Raw genomic sequence first — 20,977 nt, forward strand, 5'->3', positions numbered from 1 at the left:
TCTCAGCGGGGGAGTCGCGGCCTTCAAGGAGATAGATGGCCGGACAGAGGAGGGACGGCCGTCGTGCGGTTGATGACCCCATGGTGCTGAGATTTAGCAGAGTGTGTAAAGGGCAAGTTGTTCGTTTTGACGAATGGGGCGGTGTGTATTACACTTTGTCAGAACACGCTCCGTCCAGCGCTGCGGGAGGCAACAAAGTGCGCATTGTGTCTGGGAGTCGTTACACTCCACCCTGTAGACGACGCCGGCACCCAGTGCCACGTTCCAGTGAATCCTTAAAATGAAAGATCCCCCCTCCACCACCCGGTTATAAACTTTTGATGTAACGTTAATGCAAGTATTCGAGTCTGTGTCTGCTCGAGTTGACGTTTTTATTCATCTAGCTAATTGGATGAAATGGTTTTTTGATGGAAACCACACACACACACACACACACACACACACACACACACACACACACACACACACAGATTCTCTCCCATACGCACACACAGGCTTAGGAACCGTACTCGCCCTTACACCCCACTCTGAATTCCCCACACACATGCGAGGCAGACAATCCTCCCTGACATCTCTGACATGGCGGCAGCTGTATAGCATTTTTATTTTTCTCCCTTCCCAAACAAAGAGCATAACTCAGACCCGCCCCGCCCCCTGTCCCCCCCGATCGTAAAGGCGAGGGAGGACAGCAAAAAAAAAAAAAATGAAAGGCAAGTAGGCATTTTATGGGAGAGAGTCGGACGTAAATCCTAGAGGTCGGTGGAGGGGGGGGAGGAGGTGGAGGAGGGGGTGGTGGTGGTGGTGGTGGTGGTGGTGGGTTTTGGGGTCGCAGGGCCTTTTAACGACCGCGGGCCGCATAGTTACACACGGTTTGTTTGGGGGAAGCAAACCAGCTCCGTGCACACCATGAAGTGCAGATTGTACGTTATGTTTAGTAGCCTTTCAATTCTTGTTCTCCTCTCAGTTGTGACATGGGTGTGTCTCGCAGCTGTGGAAACTGAGTCCCCCCCCAAAAAAAGTGATGAACAATTTTACAATCGACTCTAATCTCACCCTACTCTATCCCACTCTAGACTTCTCCATGGATTCATCTCCACAGATGCATACATACCCTTTGATATGTAGTGCCTATATACTATTGACTATATAATACCGTTGATATAATTTTTGCGTTATCATACATATAGATAAATATTTTATTCCCGTAAATATTTACATTTGGGGATTTTGTAAGGATAGAGTTTCCATATATATTCAGTTATATTATTTATTTATTTTTGTAGTTTTTGAAGGATGATTCATTGTAATGTATGTTTTTTTAATCTTGTTATCTTATTTCTCTATTATTTATCAGTTTTATACATTTCATCAGCTTCTGCACAGTTTTTGCCGGAGCGTGTCGATGAGAATATCACTGCATATTGTATATATATAGATATACAGTATATTGTGCTGTAGTTATTATTTTTGGTGGACTTTGTTAGACTATATATATATGTGTGTGTGTGTGTGTGTGTGTGTGTGTGTGTGTGTGTGTGTGTGTGTGTGTGTGTGTGTGTGTGTGTGTGTGTGTGTGTGTGTGTGGTGTGTGTGTGTGTATATATATTGGGGGATTGGGGAATGGATAATTTATTGTTTTTCTGATCAGACTATCTTTCCTCATTGATTTCCCTATTATTTCTTCTTTATGTATTTTTCCTCACCTGATGCAAAGTTTCGCTGCACATTGTATCGTATGATATAACAGTGCATGTGAGAAATCACAACTTTGAATCCTTGAATATTCCAATGAGATCCAAACTAAATTGCTTCAGGAATCATATGTTCATATATGAATCATATATTCAACGCTGAGAATCAACAGTTTGTTCATATATGCATGAAAAAGGTCCTGCACATACTGTATATGACACAAACATTAAAAAAAAAATCCAAATTTCGAAGAAGACTCATGTGCAAACCATAATATAAACATGAAATAAATGTAACCATGTGTGACTGTTGCATAGAGGCTGCATAAAACAGTAAAATTGTGGAGTCAAGTGTAGTCCATCCCATCAGCACAGCTGTGATTTGGTCTTTTTGGCTATTCGTCAAGTAATTGTTATTTGAGACACACAAAAGACAAAAATTTCCGTCCTTCATTCAGGTCCTACATCAACAGTGAGTTCCATCTTGATTCCATTAACTAAGAGAAGAGTTCCAGAGAAACCCAGTGTAGTGGAATGATCCATGTAGTAAAACGTCCCATTGCTGTTATACCTGTTGTCCAATCAAACCACTCGGCTGAAACAAACTATTTATTAATAATCATAATAATAATAATAATAATAGCAATGGTATAATAATGCATTATCTACCTCCATGCAACATGGTTTTACTTCATCAACTGGATGACACTGACTACACTTATGTGCGCTTGTTGAAAATGTAATTTCAAAACTTTTATTAATATGGAGTTGGTCGCCCCTTTGCCGCTACAGTATAACAGCCTCCACTCTTCTGGGAAGGCTTTCCACTAGATATTGGAACATGGGCGCTAGGATTTTCATCCATTCGGACAGAAGAGCATCAGTGAGGTCAGGCACTGATGTTGGGAGATGGGGCCTGGCTGGCAGCTCCAGTTCAGTTCCCATTTCTTTATGGACATCGCTTTGTCCACGGGGGCAATGTCGAGCGCCCTCCTCAAACTGTCGCTAAAATTCTCTTGAATATAAGATTTCCCTTCACTGGAATTAAGGGGCCTAGTCCAAACCTTGAAAAACAGCCCCAGATTATTGTGCCTGCACCGGCAAACTTTACAATTGTTTCTATGGATTCGGGCAGGTAGCGTTCTCCTGGCATCCGCCAAACCCAGATTGGTCTATCAGAGGCCAGATGGTGAAGTGTGAGTCATCACTCCAGAGAATGTGTTTTCGCTGCTCCAGAGTCCAATGGGGCCGTGCTTTACACCACTCCCTCCAACGCTTGGCATTGTGCACTGTGATCTTAGGCTTTGTGTGCAGCTGCTCGGCCATGGAAACCCAGTTCATGAAGCCCACGACTAACAGTTCTTCTGTTGACCTTCCTTCCAGAGGCAGTTTGGAACACACGCCAGCACTCGGCGGTCCCTCTCTGTGAGCTGGTGTGGCCTGCCAGTTGAGTTGAGTTTTTGTTGCTCCTAGACATGTCCGCTTCACAATGGCAGAACTCACGGTTCGCCGGGGCGGGTCTAGCGGGGGCCAACATTTTGACAAACAGATTTGTTGGAAAGGTATCACTGAGCTCTTCAGTACTGCCCATTCTACTGCAAATGTTTGTCTCAGGAGATTGCATGGCTGTATGCTGGATTTTAAAATTCAGTCAGCCTGAAAGAGCCAAAGCCTTTAATTAGAAGGGGTGTCCACATTCTTTTGGCTCTGTAGTATATGTAGTGTATATGTAGTGTACATGTGTAGACATATACCTACACATTTTAACATATAATTGAGAGTGCATTCTTGCACAGAAACATACAGGTGTGAAACCCGGGATCCTCTCTCTCTCTCCCTTATCTCACTCTCTCCCATCATTTCTCTTCTCCCTCTGTTAACTAGCTGTCGCGAGGTGAGCGTTAAGTGGCGACGGAGTGCGCTCGCCGGGGCCATCGCAGCCGCTGTATTTATGTTACATTCCACCGGAGGCCCCCATGAATTATGCATGGCTTCTCACTGCGGCCAACATGTAAATCGATAGGCGTCCGCTTCGGCTGACGCAAATGATAGCTCCCCAGAAGCCGCTTCCTCGCCTCCTTCACCTCTCCCTCTCTCTCGCTCTCTTTTTACACACCGTCCTGGGATAATTGTATGGGATAATGCGCGGGCGGGGGCATGCAACCCCGAACACAGGATTACAGGCGGCTTTGATAGACGAATCCATGCCTGGCTTTTGAAGGGATGAACAGAAAAATAACGTGAATTCTGTATTCATCACCTGGAAAAAAGACATTGAGGGATAATCAATGACTGGAATCCTGTTCTTGTATGTGTGGAAAGACGTCTCTATTAAGTTGTCTGGGCAACTGATGCAATGGCACGAAACACATAACGCGTAGATTAAAAAAAGAGTATATTTAGTGGATAGAAATGTGAGTAAATGATGTAATAACCATTAAGTAAACATTAGTAATGGAGACTTTAGAGTAGAAAATAAATAAATGGATAGTTATCCTTATAAAAGAGTCGCTATTGTTCAGTGTTTTTCTTTCACCAGCAATTTTACTTTTGATTATTAATCTACTGCCATCTGAAAATCATTGTCCACCTTCTGACTTCGTTTTCATTATGACTGAAACTATTAACATATTGAACGTTGCATATAATTAGCGGCACTTATCCAGAAGACTTTCATTTACTATTTTTTTTTTTTTTTTGCTTTTTATATTTTATTCATTCACTTTTATTTGCATTAGCGCGCCTCTCTTTATGCTTCTAAGTGTTTGAAATTCTGTCGTCTGCTGCCTTTTATCCACTTTGCATACAATTATTTTCAATTTGGTTTGTTTTCCTTTCATTCCTTTTTTATGTGAAGCACTTTTAGCCACATTGCATGTATGAAAGGTGCAATTAAAAAATATATATATATATTTATATATATATATTATTATTATTATTATTATTATTATTATTATTATTATTATTATTTACATTAGCTTATTTTACTGTTTCAACGTATTCTGAATTTATTTTATTATCCTGAATTAATTGAATGAATGTATTTATTTATTTCCTGACCTACTTACTTACTTACTGACTAACTTACTTATTGAATTTATTTATGAAATTATCACAAATTATCGTAAATTAATAAAGTGATTAATCTAATTTTATTGTTATCAAAATCCCTTTTTCACCCAAAACAGTAAAACCTTTTTTTATAAAAACGCTTAGTGACAACAGGATCAAAACGCTTACATTTTTTCATTTGTAGAATTGAATACATGTATCAGAGGAACAGTTGCTAAAAATGTAGCTTGGGAAACCGGACGAATCTGCAGCTCATGTTTCCTTTGCTCTGCAGAATAAGTCCGGCCCTCCTCCCATTCAAACAGATTTCCACCCGACCTTGCCATGGTCGGGCCAATCACAACCGTTTATTTAATATTGGGCGGGTTTGATACGATGACGATAAGAGGAGTGCTGTTGAGGCACCTTACCAAAATGGCTGCCGCTGATGTGGAACGGTCTGTTGAATCCGCTATCCCAACAGTGTTAAACAAACTGGACGGCATATTGTCTCTAAACAGCTTTTGTTGATGAGAAAGATGAGTTGGCTGTACTTGGGACAGGATTTTGTAAAAGCTTATTTTACTCACTGATTAACTTAACTCACTCGCTCAGCGCTACGTCACTGGTTGTAGGTCTATCCATCGCTCGAATTGGTTGTAGGTCGTTCCAGTTGCATCCAGAGACATTTTGCTTTGCGCCTCGTTGGAAACGACCCTTGGAAACTGAAAATGAACCGAGAGATTTCAGACTAATATGCATTTGTGAATTAGTCTGGCGATGCCGGGCTAGTCAAAATGTGGACAATAACCAAAGAATAACAAAAGAAAAAGAGTGAAACTCTGCGTTAGTTACCATGTTACTTTAAATTTCCATATTCATCAACACAGCAGTAACAGATAGTCCCCGCTTAAAAAACACAAATGTTACCTCAGCTTCTCCGGTTGAGCACCTGTCACTCCTCCGCTCGGGATCAATGAGCTCCTCCATTAGCTCGCCGTCCCTCCAGAGACCCGCCCTGCTTTTTTAAGTATCGTTTGTCCCTGACCCATAATGGGCTGTTGTGAGGGCCCACTGACGCACCTGCCGTGGAAGTCAGAGAGGTCGCGACCTCCGAGCCGAGGGGAACAGGAAGTTTGGGGCTGGAAGCTAAAACCAAAACCGGCTCCGGTTCCGGTCAGAGCGGTATTGGGCGAGGGTTGGAAAATGTATTTCCCATAAATTTTAGCATAATTTGCTTCCTCACTCTAGGCTTTCTGGTTTTAAATCATTGTTTCGGTCTCTCTCTTCTGTCAAATGTCTTTTCTCACACACACACACACACACACACACGCACGCACGCACGCACCCACACATGTACACACACACACACACACGCGCGCACACACACACACACACACACACACACGCGCGCTCCCCCTGCTCCGGCTTTGAGCATTTTCACAGAGGCAAGAGTCATAATCCACCTGGCTTCACTTCTCAGCTTCCCAAATGCCAGCAGGAGAGTTGGTCATAACTCATCATATGCACCCTTACCCACACCCACACACACACACACACACACACATACACACACTCACACACACACACACACACACACACACACACACACACACACACACACACACACACACACACACACACACACACACAACCACACACACACACACACACACACACACAATGTTTCTCTGGAGGATTACTTCAGTGAGCCATCGGCGCCGTATTACGTGAAAGGTCAGTGACTGAGTTTCCATTTTAGCGCGCCTTCCGCTGGTAGACCCCCACCGTGAGCCAAATAAATTGGGGCGGGGGGAAGAGGGGGATTGTCTGTTGAGCCCGCCCTTTTGATTTCCTTGGAAGGACGGGAGTGTTTGGCTTGGAGGTTTCCAAGGTCCACCCAGCTCCCATTTTTCCTGAAAAATCTCCTCGTCCCACATCGAAGACGCTTTCACGGGGGGCTTTAGACGGATGGCGAGCGTCTGGCGTTCCGTACAGTACGGGGGCGGCTCTCAAGCGTGAAAGTGTAAATGGCCGTGCGAAAGGGGAAACCGGAACCTGCCAGTGTGGAACGCGTGTAAACGTCTGTGTGTGTGTGTGTGTGTGTGTGTGTGTGTGTTTGTGTGTGTGTGTGCGTGTGTGTTTGTGTGTGTGTGTGTGAGTGTTTGGCTGTGTGCCTGTGGTTTGGCCACACATTGCGACCCTGCACCATCCATTCTGGCCCTTGGAGTAGAAGTGTGGATACAACAGATACACAACGCGTGAAAAATGGGTCGAATTCCAATTGATCGACTCATTTTTGTGTTTCCCTGTCACATTCTCCCGGGCGGGCCAGTTATTTACCACCTCACAGACTGCGCTGTGCATATTACGGCAGCGAATAAACCCTCTTTCACTTTGAGGAGGGAGGGAGAGAAGGACAGACGGGAGGGGCGATGGAAGAACAATCCATTGATGGGGATGAAAAGAGATATAAAGAGAAATACTCCAGCGCAAGAGAAGAAGAAGGCGACGGGGAAATAGTCTTCGGTCTCTAGAGCTTTAGCGTTCACGCTGCCATTCAGGCAACATTTGTGTCATTGTATTTCATGTGAGACACTAGCATACACAGCAAAACTCCCTATAAGCAAAAAGAAAATGTTAAAGGGGTAATCAGTGAGATTCTCTTGTTAAAAAAAATCCATATTTGTTACTTTATTTCACTGGTCATTCAATGGATTTCCTTTAAGCATGCCTTCCTCTATATTATAATATAGTAGATAATATATATATATATATATATATATATATTGTGTATATATATATGTGACCCACTACATACTTAAGGGTCATTTGGCAGCTTTCGACCTTTTTTCGCATCATTTGAAAGTGGAGAATCAGAGCTTCCAAACAAAGTGTCACTTGTGCAAATCATGCAAATATTTTTAAAGCTATGACTTGTTAATGACAAGGGTGCGACAAACTGTGATTCTGAGATAATCACCTCCAAGGGTTTGCCCACACCAGGTTCATTCAGCCAGCTCCCAGAATGCAAATGGAGTTGGCGGACAAACAAAACCACATGGCTAAAGAACATAATGCTGAATGGGCCAATCACGAACAGCGCCGAACAGCGTCAACAACACAAAACTATTTTTGTTTTTGAAAAAGCATTTATTTAACAGTAAGAATATACATGTTTTATAAAAGTGGAATTATTTTGGAGTTTAAAAGTACGGACAACACAACAAAATGTAGAGTCTGTCAAATATATGAGTCTCGGGAATCTGAAATCTGAACTCTGAAAATCTGCCAATCACCAACCTCAACGGACTTCATCATGTCTCAACAGGATGAAGGCCGTCACATCACACAAGTCTCACATCAACTTCTTCCGTTTCAACAACAACTGGTGTATCGTCGGTCTCATCCTAGTGGTTCTTGAAAATATTCCGTTTCATCGTCACATTCAGGTTGAAATCAGCTGTTTGAAATGTTCTCCAAGTCCGGAGTAATATCAGATTCAGCAGCGCTGTCATTCTCAGCGTTGCTGTCAGAGAACTGACTATCATCGCAGAAAATGAAGTCCACGCTGCTTACACTGATTTGGATCTATCTTCTTCTATCTTCCTCCACCCGCTTCTCCTCATCCATAACAACAAGGAGACTACATTTTTCACAGACAAGTGAAGTAGACAGAAGTGACGCCAGTGACGTCAGGATTTCTTCTTCGATGGTAGACGTTGGTACATGCCCCCTCCACAACGATGTCTCTGTGTGTGTGTGTAAAAGTAATATGATTTAAAGGTTGAACTCTATCAAGACGGTTTCACATTGTGACTCCACATCACATGGAATATGGAGGAATGATCTTCACCTGGACTGTCGCTTTAAAAGAAACCATCGATCGGCGCTGTTCAGCGCTGTTCAGCGTCTCCGTAAGTGAACTGTGTTTCCCCATGTAATCTAACGGGAATATTTAACATTTTTCTACTATTTATAAATCAAACTCGGTTTTGAAAATATGTTGAGAGATTACAAAAAAAACACAAAGGAACACGAATCTGGAAAAATCTAATTTTCCTTTAAGAAAGGGCTCTTTCAACTTATTTGGCTCGTGGCGATTTTCGAAATGCGCAAGACAGCGGGTTTTGCTGCGGTGGGTCACATATGTGTATATACTGTATATATACTGTATATATTTGTATATACATTGTTGGTGGCGGGATCTGCCATTCCCAAAAATAATTCAGTAGTGGTAAACTATCGATATAGAAGAACAGCCTCCTCAGATGAAAAAGTATCCCGACAAGGGAAAACCCGGATGTTGAATAAAAATCGTACTGTTTTGAATGGAATTCAGCAACTCGTAATGTAATGCACCCGACACAGCACCCAACACAAGCACCCAAGGCATGTTATGTCAAGTTTCAATATTTGGTGTACTTCCCTGTTTGTTTGTCATTGGTCCAAGTGTCACATGGTTTTGTTGCATTACAGTTGATTAGCCAGGCAGCAGCGTGCAAATTTATTTTCCAATTCATTTTGTCAACTTTAATGTAGAATGAGTTCATCCAGTATTGAGATATGATAGTGTCTGGGTTTCTGAGTGTGGGTGTGTTGTGGTCGTGAGAGGGTTATCAGACATACTGGGTGGAGTGTCCTCCAGAGTGGAGTGATGCTGTTTTTGTCCTCTATTAATTTGCTCATCCTCTTGTTAATCTCTCCCCTGTAATGAAGGATCACACGCAGCTGGGCGTGCTCAAGTGCGGGAGATGGTCAGTCGGAAAGAGACACTAATCTGTAGCTCCCGGCTTTCCTTTGATGAGTCTTCACCAATGGACACAACTACTCCGACACCAAGTCAGCTCAATTGTACGAACAAAATGTACATGCGAAGGCACATTTCCAAGATGCCGATGCTCAGGTGCACCTTTTCCGGTTCCATCCGAGCCCTCGGCAAACGTGAACGTGAGCGTTTGGACCTTTTCCCAATTTGTTAAAGAACACATCCTTGACCCAGTTTAATTGGCAATTAATGGGGGGCCGGGGGGCAAGACTTCCGTTGCCATGACGACGAGCCATAGATAAATTCCCTGGATAGCTCGATTGACCTGCAGTAATTACAGTAAAGATACCGTAATAATAGTCCATAGAATCCAAAAGGCCCCGAGAGAACAACCCTGATGTTTTGGGACTCCAGATTTTCTTTCAGGTAGTCTATTCAGGTGACAAGTAAATACATTCCCAATTTGTCTCTAACGCCCAAACAGCCGCTACTGATTTATATCTTTGGGTTCGTTTTCATGGCACGGCTCTCTTCCAGTACCCTTTCTTTACTTATTGAGTACCTAACCCTACAGTATGCTCCCTATTAGCCCCCGTATAGCCACTTAATGGGCTGTGGGAGTCATGTCACAACTTCAAAACCGCTAGCGGCGGTAACCGGTGAACCAAAGCACGAAGGCCTTCATTGGATTAGCCCGGACGCTAACCTTGTTGGGACCGAGCGATGACTCCGTCAATATGCACTGTGTTTCCTACATGAGGCAAAGTACTGTGTGGGGCGCAGTGGGAACTAGGCCGCTTGGCTCCCGCTCACCTGGCTTCTTACCCTCTGGTTTGGGGGTGACGCAAAACTTATAAGGACTCGCAGACAGACAGATTGACACACTAACTGTCTGACTGACACACATTCGCAGACCCACAGTAGAAGGGTTCTTGTACAACGCTTGTGCTTCGGGGATTTGAGAACAAACACGAAACCGCAAAACCAAAGTCTTACACAAGCGTATGCTTGTTAGAAAATATACACAGACACAGACTCTTTTGTTAACACACACACACACACACACACACACACACAGAGAAACATGTCTTAACAACTGCTAACTCCTTTTTTAAGGACATTTATTGAGATTTCTGAATTTTCTACACAAACGTATCCTCTTATTGACATTTACAGCACCAAAAAGCAGCTGCTGCCAATCGACACTGCCAACTTCAACATGGCTCATCTGATTGGTGGCCTTTCCTGGGTCACACCATTCATCTGCACACTGCAGGATAAGACAAACACGGCATCGACAGCAAGCAAAACAGCTTAAACGTAGCATATTTCCCGACATATCATCATCGTCGTCATCATCATATCAGAGTATAAATTATGCTGTATGCATACATACTGTATGTGTGTGAGATGTGTGGATGGGATGGTTTGAGCAGCCACACGTGACCTGGATCTAGGTGATTAGGTCAGGGTTGCTGCATACCTGTTGCTCATTGGTTGGGCTAACGAGCAACAGGTTGAAACCCCTATCCTCACACACACTCGGAGTAGGAGCCCAATCCTTGCGTGTTCGATCTGCTCCTGGATAATTCCAGCTAGCCTTCTCTCTACAATAAACTGGTGTCTACAAGCCATCGTCTTCTGTGTCTCTGTGCCGGAGGGCCCTGAAAACGTCACTTGGGTGGCGTGTGGCAGGCAAAACTGCCACAGTGTGTCTCTCTAGTTAAATGCAATTCTGTGCTTTCTCGGTCTTGGTGTGTACAAGTGTGTGTTTTAGCAGGCACAAGCCCAGATGTGTGCACTTGATGCAACCCAGCTCCCCCTGGCCCTCCATCCACCTCGCTGTCCTCCTCAAAATCCATTGATGACAGGTGGCTGTGTGGCGAGGTGCAGGTATCTCCACTCTACCTTTCCAAGATTTTTTTCTAGTCTTTCAAAGCTCTCTTTGGGGGTAATGGTGGCGGGTTTGAGTCGAATAGGCCTTCCTGTACGGCCCAACTTTCTCTTATATGTTATTTCCCCGTCTCTCCATATATACTGTATATATGCCCCTGTCTCCCTGTATCTGTCCCTCTCGGTCTATCAGACAGTTATCAGAGGGGGATTTGAGCGCTGTGTTTCCACAGTGATAAACAGGACCTGACCTAATAGGGCTTCTGGATCCTCATCAGTAAACTAGAGTCTTCAGACAGATGAAGAGGAGAAGGAGGAGAAGGAGGTGGAGGAGAACGGGGCTTGACTTGATTAACCCCCGTCTTGTCTGTCACCCATCCCCTAAGGAGCAATGGGTGGGGAGTCAAACACATTCACACACTCTACACACACTATTTTTTCTCATGTACTGAGTACAAGACAAGAAAGCTGGACAAACACCAGGGCCTAATGCTCAAAAAAGTCGTTTGTTCTTGAGATTAGTATGTCTGTGTTTGTGTGTGTGTGGATTGAATGCAAGTACATGTGTGTAATCAGGGTGAAAGGTCGGGATATCAGGTGGGACCAGCGTTGTGGCTGCTGGATGCGGATAAGGAGCAGCAAGAGTGGTCAAGTAGGTGACCTCCCTGTGCCTCCATCGGGCGGCAGGCCACCCGGCGGCGGCAGCCTTTGGCCCCCAAGGTAAGATTAGTCTGGTGGGGCTGATAAAGCCCAGCAGACCACCAATCACTAAGGATTATGTTCCTGGAGCTGGCCCTGTCTCAAACACAATGCGGGTGGAGAGCCAATCCAAGCCCCTTTTTAAAGGTGGAGGTTGTGAGCTTGAGCCTCGAGCCAGAAGGAATTAATTTTGGTGAAGTTTGGCGTTGTTCTCATTGTCAAAGAGCAAGAGTGGCTGCGTTTTTAACTACGGAATAAAACACAACAACAACAACACCTTTCGCGGCTGTCAGTGGCGGCCATTGTCGTTTTAATACAGTGTCTCTTTCATCCCGGCAGATGTTTTCGGGCTGCCACATCTTCAAAAATAACAACCGTGTTTTATGAGGTGATGAGCATCGGGGGTCGTAAACAAGACGAGGGCTCCACTCCACCCCCCCACCACACACACACACACACAAAACCCCACCCCTCTTATACTTATCCCAGCAGATCCTACAGGACTCTGACTGTCATAGGAGAAGAATGTAGAAAAGTTGGGATGACCTCGAGGAGGTGGAGCAAGACTCATCAGGCCGTCATCACGGAATCAGACGCCAATTGGAGATGTGAGTCAGACTCAAGGGGGAGTTTCCTTCCCATCCCCAGTCGTTATAAGTTTTCCTTATTTATTCCGTAGGTCAGTTTCCAAACTGCCCTCTTCTTGCCAGCGGTGCTAAACAAAACGGGCGTTTCACAGCAACCTTCTTGCCTTTCCCAGTAAACCTTTCACGAACAATTCCTACACGGACCTTATACTAGCAGACATTTATTAGCTGTGTATTTAACTACGCAGCTTCAGTCCGTCCAAAGTGCATTTCTGCACATCTTGCGCCAATTACCCCGTTGAACAAAAATATGTTTCGGCCGTCCTTCTTAGTTTGTTTTGCTTTACCCTATACCTCCCTTTTCCAGTGTCTGTGAGACATTGTCCCGGAAATTTGGAAAACGTTTTCTGTTTTTTTTCGCCTGTTTTGTTTGTTCCCAGATCCTCATTCATCTTCTGTTTATTTGTTTGACTCGGTAGAGAGTCCGGCCTTTGGGCCCAGCTACAGCCCTGGAAGGGGAGGTTGGGGCGCTCCCATGAGTGCTTTTTTAATGCCTTTTCCACCTAAACTAAGCCATGCCGCCTTTGATGACTACAAAGATATCACTTTTACTTGCTACAAATACGTTCACACGCCACTAAATCAAGGCGCTCTCCGTCTCTTTTCTCTCGCCGACACTCGGCGTTGTCCGTCAAAAGTCCTTTGAAGGTAAAAAAAAAAAAGGTTTCTAACCGCCCGCAAGGTCAATGCCCCGCTGGAAGCCGCTCGATCAATACGGCCAGACGATAGGACGAGAGAGAGAGAGAGAGAGAGAGAGAGAGAGAGAGAGAGAGAGAGAGAGAAAGACTCCTTCCATGGGAGCTGATTTTATTCAGTCTCTCCCCTCTGAAACTGTCCTTCAGCACAACAAAGAACAGCAACAATCACCTGGGGAATTCCGAAAAGGAGCGCTCTTGTTTTGGTGCAGAGTACTGTAGAGTGGAGGGGAGGGGAGGAGAGAGGAGAGAGGCCTGAAGTGGCTGGGGATTAGCGTCGAAGCGTTTGGATTATGGATTATGGCATTGTGGGAGGCTGGAGGACCAGCTCCACAAAAGATGCAGTCAATCGCAACGTCGATCTCAAGCGCCGCGATTGGCCGAGAGGGAGAAAGGGCTCTTATTTTTTCCAATGGGGAAAGCCGAATAAACGGGGGCGCAACGGGGGGGGACAATGGCCTGGTTTCTGAGGCGACAATGAATGGCTGCCACTTTATTTGGAAGTTTCATAATTAGCTCTATTTGACAAAAGGTTGTGGGCCTGCAGTGTTTGTCTCAAATGAGGCCTTAATCTCCATTTTAGCATTGTGTTTGACTCGAAACCCGGCTGGGACTTTTCACTTATGACCCGTGTGGACCCCAAACAATCGCCAGAGGAGAGATAACGGTGAAAATACAAATGTGATCCAAACGTCGGCGCATCCCTTTGGTCCTAATGAAAAGAACCCGCTGGAGGGAGTGCACTAGAAAGCCCCTTGGCGGGGCCTGTTATAACAGCACGATCAGATAGAGAGAGAGGGAGAGCCGAGGGGGGGCAGCCATCCAGTGGAAACATGGCCTTCACCTGAACTTTCAACACGGACTTAGCCTGGACTCTGCGCAGCTCAGCCATGGCGGGACGTCCCAACCTCTCCCCTCCTTCATCTCTCCTCCTCCTTCTCCTCCTCCTCCTCCTTCTCCTCCCCTCTCTTTCACCCCCCCCCCTCCCCCATCTGGCACTTTCAGCGCTACCTCCTCCTTCCATTCCCACATTACGTTTTTCTCCTTTTCATCTCGATGAGATTGTGTACGCCCGCTCGTTTATTTCAGCGCGTGGATGCGGCGCCAAGTTGTCAAAAATAGACAAAACAAAACAATAAAACTGGATCTCCTTAGAAGGGTGGGGAGGGTTTGATCATCAGCTCGGCCATGCTAATCTCCTGCAGTCTTCCTCTCCAAAGACGCTCAAGTTTGCCAGCAAACTGCAGATGGGATGCACACACAAACACACACACACACACACACACACACACACACACACACACACACACACACACACACAAACAACAGACTTTAACTTTTCCTTTTATACTGATAATCATCTCTTGCCGCAATCTCCTCTCCTCTAATGTATGCGAGCCTTGTTCCGCTGATTTCTCGAGGTAAAAAAAGATATTTAAGCATCATTCGAATTGTTGTGCGCTTCTAAAAAATACACCCCTCCACCGCCTCCCATATCCTCCTCTCCCCAGCTCCCAGCCCCTATCAAAGACCCGGGGACAATCAGCAGTGGTTTTATCGGCGCTTGAAAACGAGCGTAGGAAACAGATGTGACTGATTGGAGGCGCGCGCACACACACACACACATACGCATACACACACACACATTGGTGCCAGAGGAGCTCGGTTCGCTGGCTTTCTTTCAAGGCCCCAGGAAGGCGTGAGGGCCAAGCCTGGAGTCGGCAGTGAAGATGTCTGCTGCTGTGGAGCCGGAGACAGGCTGTCAGTCAACCGCACCATCAGTCGGCGTGTGTGTGCGGAAAAAGATTGAGGCGTGAGGAAGAAAAGAAAAAGTGGAGGGCAGATCGATCACCAGACCAAACCGCTATGTGCTACGTGCTACACTAACCTCACCTCCACGCTCTGTTATGCAAGCTCCTATTAGATGCAATCACATAATGTAGCCGTCAATGCATAATCAATGGCTGAGTTACGAGTGACCCTCTGCAGACACAACGATAATAATAATTGATTAGACACTCAGAGACTCTCTCTGTGTGTGTGTGTGTGTGTGTGTGTGTGTGTGTGTGTGCGTGTGTGTGTGTGTGTGGTAAGAAAAGGCAGACAAGATTTTTTTTTTATCATTTCTACTTTAATAAGAATGCACTTTGGCACCCCTTCATTTTCTTCACTTTAGGCTATTATTTTACAAACTACATATAAAAGGCCATAAATAAATGACATAAGTTACATGTACCTAGAATTCCTTGACAACAAAAAAAGACCAAAAAAAAGACAAAACGGAGAAAAAAAGATAAAAGCAAACAAATGATGAAGGAAACAGACGACAAAAAAAAGGATTGAGAGAAATTAGTTAGATCTACATGACTAGATCGCATGGCATCCGAAGGCATACAATGACGGAAATCTTTTACACCTCTGGCGCTTCATTCGGGCTTTTTTTGACGTTTTTTTTTCTTTTCAAAAAAACACTGAAGTAAAAGGAAAAAAGTATTTTACATTACATTCTGGATTCCTTCTCTCTCTCTCTCTCTCTCTCTCCCCCTCTCTGTTTCTCATCGTTTCTTGCATATTTCCAAACACAGGTCCTTTTTCCATCGCGAGAGAAACCCCCCTTTAAAATCAGTAAAAGTAAATAACCCCCCGCTCCCAAAAATAGGGGAAAAAAAAGAGCAGTTCAGCTGGTGTTAAGGACAGAGTTTTTTTTTTGTGTGTGTGTGATATGTGACCGTTAACATAAAGAATTAAAATTAAGATTAAGAGTGTCAACAAAAGTGAAAAAATTAAAATAAATAGAAATTGGGAAGAACGTCCATTGGTGATGAATCCTGACTGTTGCGGCGTGGTGCATTCTGGGAAAAAAAATGTTTTCAAAATTAAAAACGAAAAAAAAAAAAAAATCATTTTCGACGACATTCCCTTCTGATACATCCTCTCCTTCCCAGCGTCAAATCCTCTCAGTAATTGTGGTTCATCATCTATATATTCCCCCCACACCCCAGATGTCTGCGCTTCCAACTCCCAGAGACGCTGATTGTACGGGCGGCGCTCGTTAAATGGAGGACGGTGGGTCAGTCGCCGCTGTTGCGTTGAGCTGAGTAGTGCTTGCAGGACGGGGGCAACTTTTACACGCTTTTTATACCACACTGAAAGCAAAAAGTTGTACACAACTTTTCGTCGTCCTCCTCCTTCACAGTGGCATTGGGGGAAAAAGACGCACTCTGACTCTCGCAATCGCATACACGCAGACACGCACGCACGCACGCACACACATGCACGCACACACACACACACACACACACACACACACACACACACAAAGATCAAAATCAAATGTTACTATACATGCAAATCAAAACGAAACGATGCAAAATAAAGTGAAACTTTACAAAAAAAAAAAAGAACCAAAAAAATATACAAGTACATTATCCACCGGAGAAGGGTTTTTCTAGATTATATTACATTCTTTTTTCTGTTTTTTTTTTGTTTTTTTTCAAATGTATATTTATTTATGCAGTTAAAATCATTCATGACAATTTTCAGTCAGCTGTTTCGGTCGGCGTTGACGCGGCAGCAGTGGTGAACATCTTCCGGTTTGTTGAATTTTCTTTTCTTCTTTTTTTTTTGTCCCCCCCCCCCCCCCGCGCTTCGTCTTGAATCGTCTCGTCTCGATGGCGGGACGCAGATTTTTTTTAAGCATGTGGATGAGGGAAGAGGAGGAGGAGGAGGAGGAGGAGGAGGAGGAGGAGAAGCTCCATTTACACAGAGTGAGAAGGAGGGAGGGAGGGATCTTGTTTTCGCGATCTTGTTGGACGGCAGCAGCTGCGAGAGAAAAAAGAGAGAGAGAGAGAGAGAGAGAGAGAGAGAGAGAGAGAGAGAAGGTCACGTCAGTCACGGTGGTTTTGAATATGTAAACATGGTGGGCTTGGCGTCGAATCCTGAACCGACCGACAACAGAACCCGATTCCGTCCCTGCGGAAGAGAAAACCCCCGTACACATCAGCAGGAACGCCGCGCAGTGCCAACGGACAACCGTGAGTCATAGGCATATCGTGCTATGGCCACAAAGCGAGAGCCCTTTCCCTTTCCTGGCCCTCGCTTGGCCGACTGTAAGTCAGAGGCTGATGAATCCCTCTCATTAACATGCCAGCGAGCGTCTGGGGCCGGTGACTGATCACAGACTAGCGGCTATTGATCTGCTCCCGCCCCTGCCTGAGGTGGGCGACCCCGCTTGTTAATTAACATAGTTTTCTGGTGCCGAGAGCCCCTGTGATCTCACACTCAGCAAGGGGAGAGCGAGGAAGAGAGAGAGAGAGAGAGAGAGAGAGAGAGAGAGAGAGAGAGAGAGAGAGAGAGAGAGACAGGAAATAGGGAGTAATAAGGTAAGGAGCATTCTAATGAGGTTGATAGGAACCGGGCAGAGTCTATCCAACACAAGAACTTACACTTGTACAAAACTGAGGGGTGAGAGAGGTCTGCTAGAATGTCTTAGTTCTGTTTCGTCTTTGTTTGCTAAGACTAGTTCTGACAGACAGCTCCTCGATTTACTTTAAATTGATGATCAATAATGCATCATTTGAGTTTGGCGCCTGGGCTCTACTTGTCATCACTCCCGGCGAGGTGTACAGCAAACATAGTTAGTGAGGCATAGTTAGTGAGCTACAAATATTGGAGTGATGACCATGGATCCCCCCATTGAATAGAAGAGTAGAGCCCAACAGGTGGATGCAGGGAGGGTGGAGGGAGTGCTGCAACACAGCAAAGCAGGCAGCAAAGCAGGCAGAGCATGATTGATTGGATTAAATAGGACGGCCCATTAAGGGTGTGGAACCATGTGGCGCCGTCGAGCTGTCTGACAGAAATAGCTCCGCCAGCTACGCATCATTTAAGGAAATATATTTTCCATTTTTTAAAAAGTGATTCTTACCTCTGTGAAGGTTTGACTGCAATCCAGCAGACATCCTGTTTTTTCCAATGGCCATGATTAAATCCATATATTTGTTTGACCCCCCCCCCCCCGATAAATCACAAACTCTGGTGCTCCTCTGTCCTCTGTCGCAAAAACAAAAACAAAACCTGATTCCGCCGTCCAGTGGGAGGAGCTGTCCATTAAAAGTCCAGAGGAAACGGCCTACGTCCCAATGAGGGTTGGCCTGTGATTCGGCGTGGAAGATGAACGGAAGAACCCCCAGCTCCCTAGCTCCCCAGATCCCGATGGCGCAGTGGCGAAGCAGGAGTGCAAACTAGTGATTCGGAGGTTGGAAGGTTGGGGGTTGGGGTGATAATGCACCTCTGGAAGATCAAAAGACATTCTTGGCAACGTCCTGCGGGCGACAAAATCCGCTATTTGGGCGGCGGGGGGGGACAAAATAGAGCATCCCCTCCTCTTCTGCACCCTGCACCACTCTCTTCCTCTCTCCCGAATTCAACGCGAGGGGCAGGGAACCTCCATTTTGTCAGGTCGGATATCAAACGGCTCCGGCTGGGAGAGAGAACAATGGCCGCCGGAGGGGGGGCAACGCAACCGATTTTATAATACAACAAGCACTGTCACAGGAAATCTAGAGGGCAAAAAAGAAATCTTCTCGGCGGATTATTCCACAAAGAACGCTCCAGGAAGCGACACTCGCCCGAGAGGAAGAAGGGAGGTACTGTTTCCTTCCAGTCCGTTGAAGGCACTCCAGATCGGCCTCTCGGAAGATGCTCTTTCCCGTCCCATCGTTCCCCAGCTATTCCTCACAGTTACATCCCCGTTGCTCCGCAAAAAAGGACCAAAAAAAGACAAAAAACAAAGGGCAAAGTATGTCATGATCTGATTTGTTTTTGTTTCTTTCTTTCTTTCTTTTTCAAAAAGTGCCATTTTTCGCACTTTTTTCCCCCCCTCGTCTTCTTTTTGTCGGTTCGGTCCAATTTAAAGTGCATGGATGAGGTAAACTACATCTCTTCATAGTTTATTTGTCTCTGTTTTATTTCTTTCTTTGCTTTTTGTGTGTTTATTTTTTTTTCTTAAGAAACTAAGTCGCTCGGCTTCCTGTGTGTGTGTGTGTGTGTGTGTGTGTGTGTGTGTGTGTGTGTGTGTGTGTGTGTGTGTGTGTGTGTGTGTGTGTGTGTGTGTGTGTGTGTGTGTGTGTGTGTGTGTGTGTGTTTGGTTGTCTGTTTGTTTGTTTGTTTGTTTGTTTGTTTTTTTTTGTTTCAGAATCCTCTCAGACGGGAACCATTCTGCCCTGCATCTGTTGCATTTGGGACAACATGCCCTGTACGCTGGTCAGGATCTTGTTCTGGTGCGCCGCCAACGAGATGCCGATGCGAGCCATGTCCCTGGGAGGAGAAGGTGAGAGAGGGGGAGGTGGACATTAGTCAAACCGAGACTTACTTGATGGTTTTTAATTGCTGCATGAGGAATTCCCTCTCACCAGCACATGATACACAGCCACCTAAACAGAAACACTAACACTGATACTAATGCCGGCGCACACAATCTACTAGTTAATTTGAGGTTTATTATTGCCAAAATGTTATTGTTCACTGTAGATTTTTCTATATATTTATTATTTTTATAATATAATTTTTTAATTTTGTAATATTATTTATTATTTTATCATATTATTTGTTATTTTTATAGTATTATTCATATTTTTATATCTTCTAGTACATTTTTAGGTTTATTGTATATTTCCATTTGGTTTTTCCCTTTCTATCTATCTATCTGTCGATCTATGAGTAGCTATGGGTCTGAATCCGAGAAGTTGAGTACCATGGGAAAGACTTTCTACCCAGACATATAAAACAGCGACAGAAATAGAGCTATATATATATACACACACACTTACTCAATATTAAATACATTTTACCGTTCACAAACCCCCTTCCAACCACAATATTTTTTCCCCTACTTTCTCCTCTCTCTCTCTCTCTCTCTCTCTCTCTTTCCATGCTTTTTTCCTCTCTCCCCGTCCATTTTTAACACTCACTCTTGCGTCATGTGGACCACGGCCTCCGGAGCGGTGTAGCCAGCAGCGGCGAAGTTGTCGCTGTACCTCTCCATGCCGATGGCCCGCAGCCAGTCCTCCACCGAGCCTGTGTCCGCCGCCGAGGTAGCCTCCGGGCTGCCCGGCTCCAGCAGCGTGGTGCTGGGCCTGTGCGGAACAGGAAGAGGGAGGAAGGGCGGCGGGTGGGCGGGTGAGTTCAACCGGCTGGGTTCAAATTCAAATTCGGTGGAGACGGTTGCGCAGAGAGAGGAGGGTTGAAGAGGGAGAAGAGAGGGAGGGTGGGCAATGGAAAAGATATTAAAGAGACATTCATTGTGGAAGTGATAAAATGTTAACAGGAATATCCACAATCTTAACACTCGGAGCCCGTCGAATGCTTCCATTCTGACTCGGGCAATGTGTGCAAAAGCGATTCAAACACATTTGTGCTCTTGAGTGGCTTTGATGTGATCCCCATTCTTCCATTGCTATGGTTGCTATTAACACTTAATCACAACTCAATATCAACCCATTGCCACGTAGCCCGAGGTGTGACGGGGGAAGT

The 20,977-nt window shown here is 45.0% G+C and overlaps 1 protein-coding gene across 2 annotated transcripts in view; it reads right to left on the reverse strand.

Annotated features, from left to right (window-relative positions):
• Nucleotides 1-16,268: 16,268 nt before the first annotated feature.
• The window catches only part of epha4l (eph receptor A4, like), a 50,718-nt gene continuing 46,009 nt past the window's right edge, over nucleotides 16,269-20,977 (reverse strand). Inside the window, exons 16-18 of one of the 2 annotated variants that reach the window (XM_080006359.1) lie at nucleotides 20,416-20,580; nucleotides 18,372-19,762; nucleotides 16,269-17,266 (exon numbers count right to left, since the gene is read on the reverse strand). In XM_080006359.1, coding sequence (XP_079862485.1) covers nucleotides 19,648-19,762; nucleotides 20,416-20,580 — 280 coding nt within the window. In that variant the 3' untranslated portion in view covers nucleotides 16,269-17,266; nucleotides 18,372-19,647. Of the gene's footprint in view, nucleotides 17,267-18,371; nucleotides 19,763-20,415; nucleotides 20,638-20,977 lie in introns of both variants that reach the window. The other variant, XM_080006358.1, reaches the window with a different exon arrangement.

The sequence above is a fragment of the Zeus faber genome (genome assembly GCF_960531495.2).
Source record: "Zeus faber genome assembly, chromosome: 9".
Classification (NCBI taxonomy): domain Eukaryota; kingdom Metazoa; phylum Chordata; class Actinopteri; order Zeiformes; family Zeidae; genus Zeus; species Zeus faber.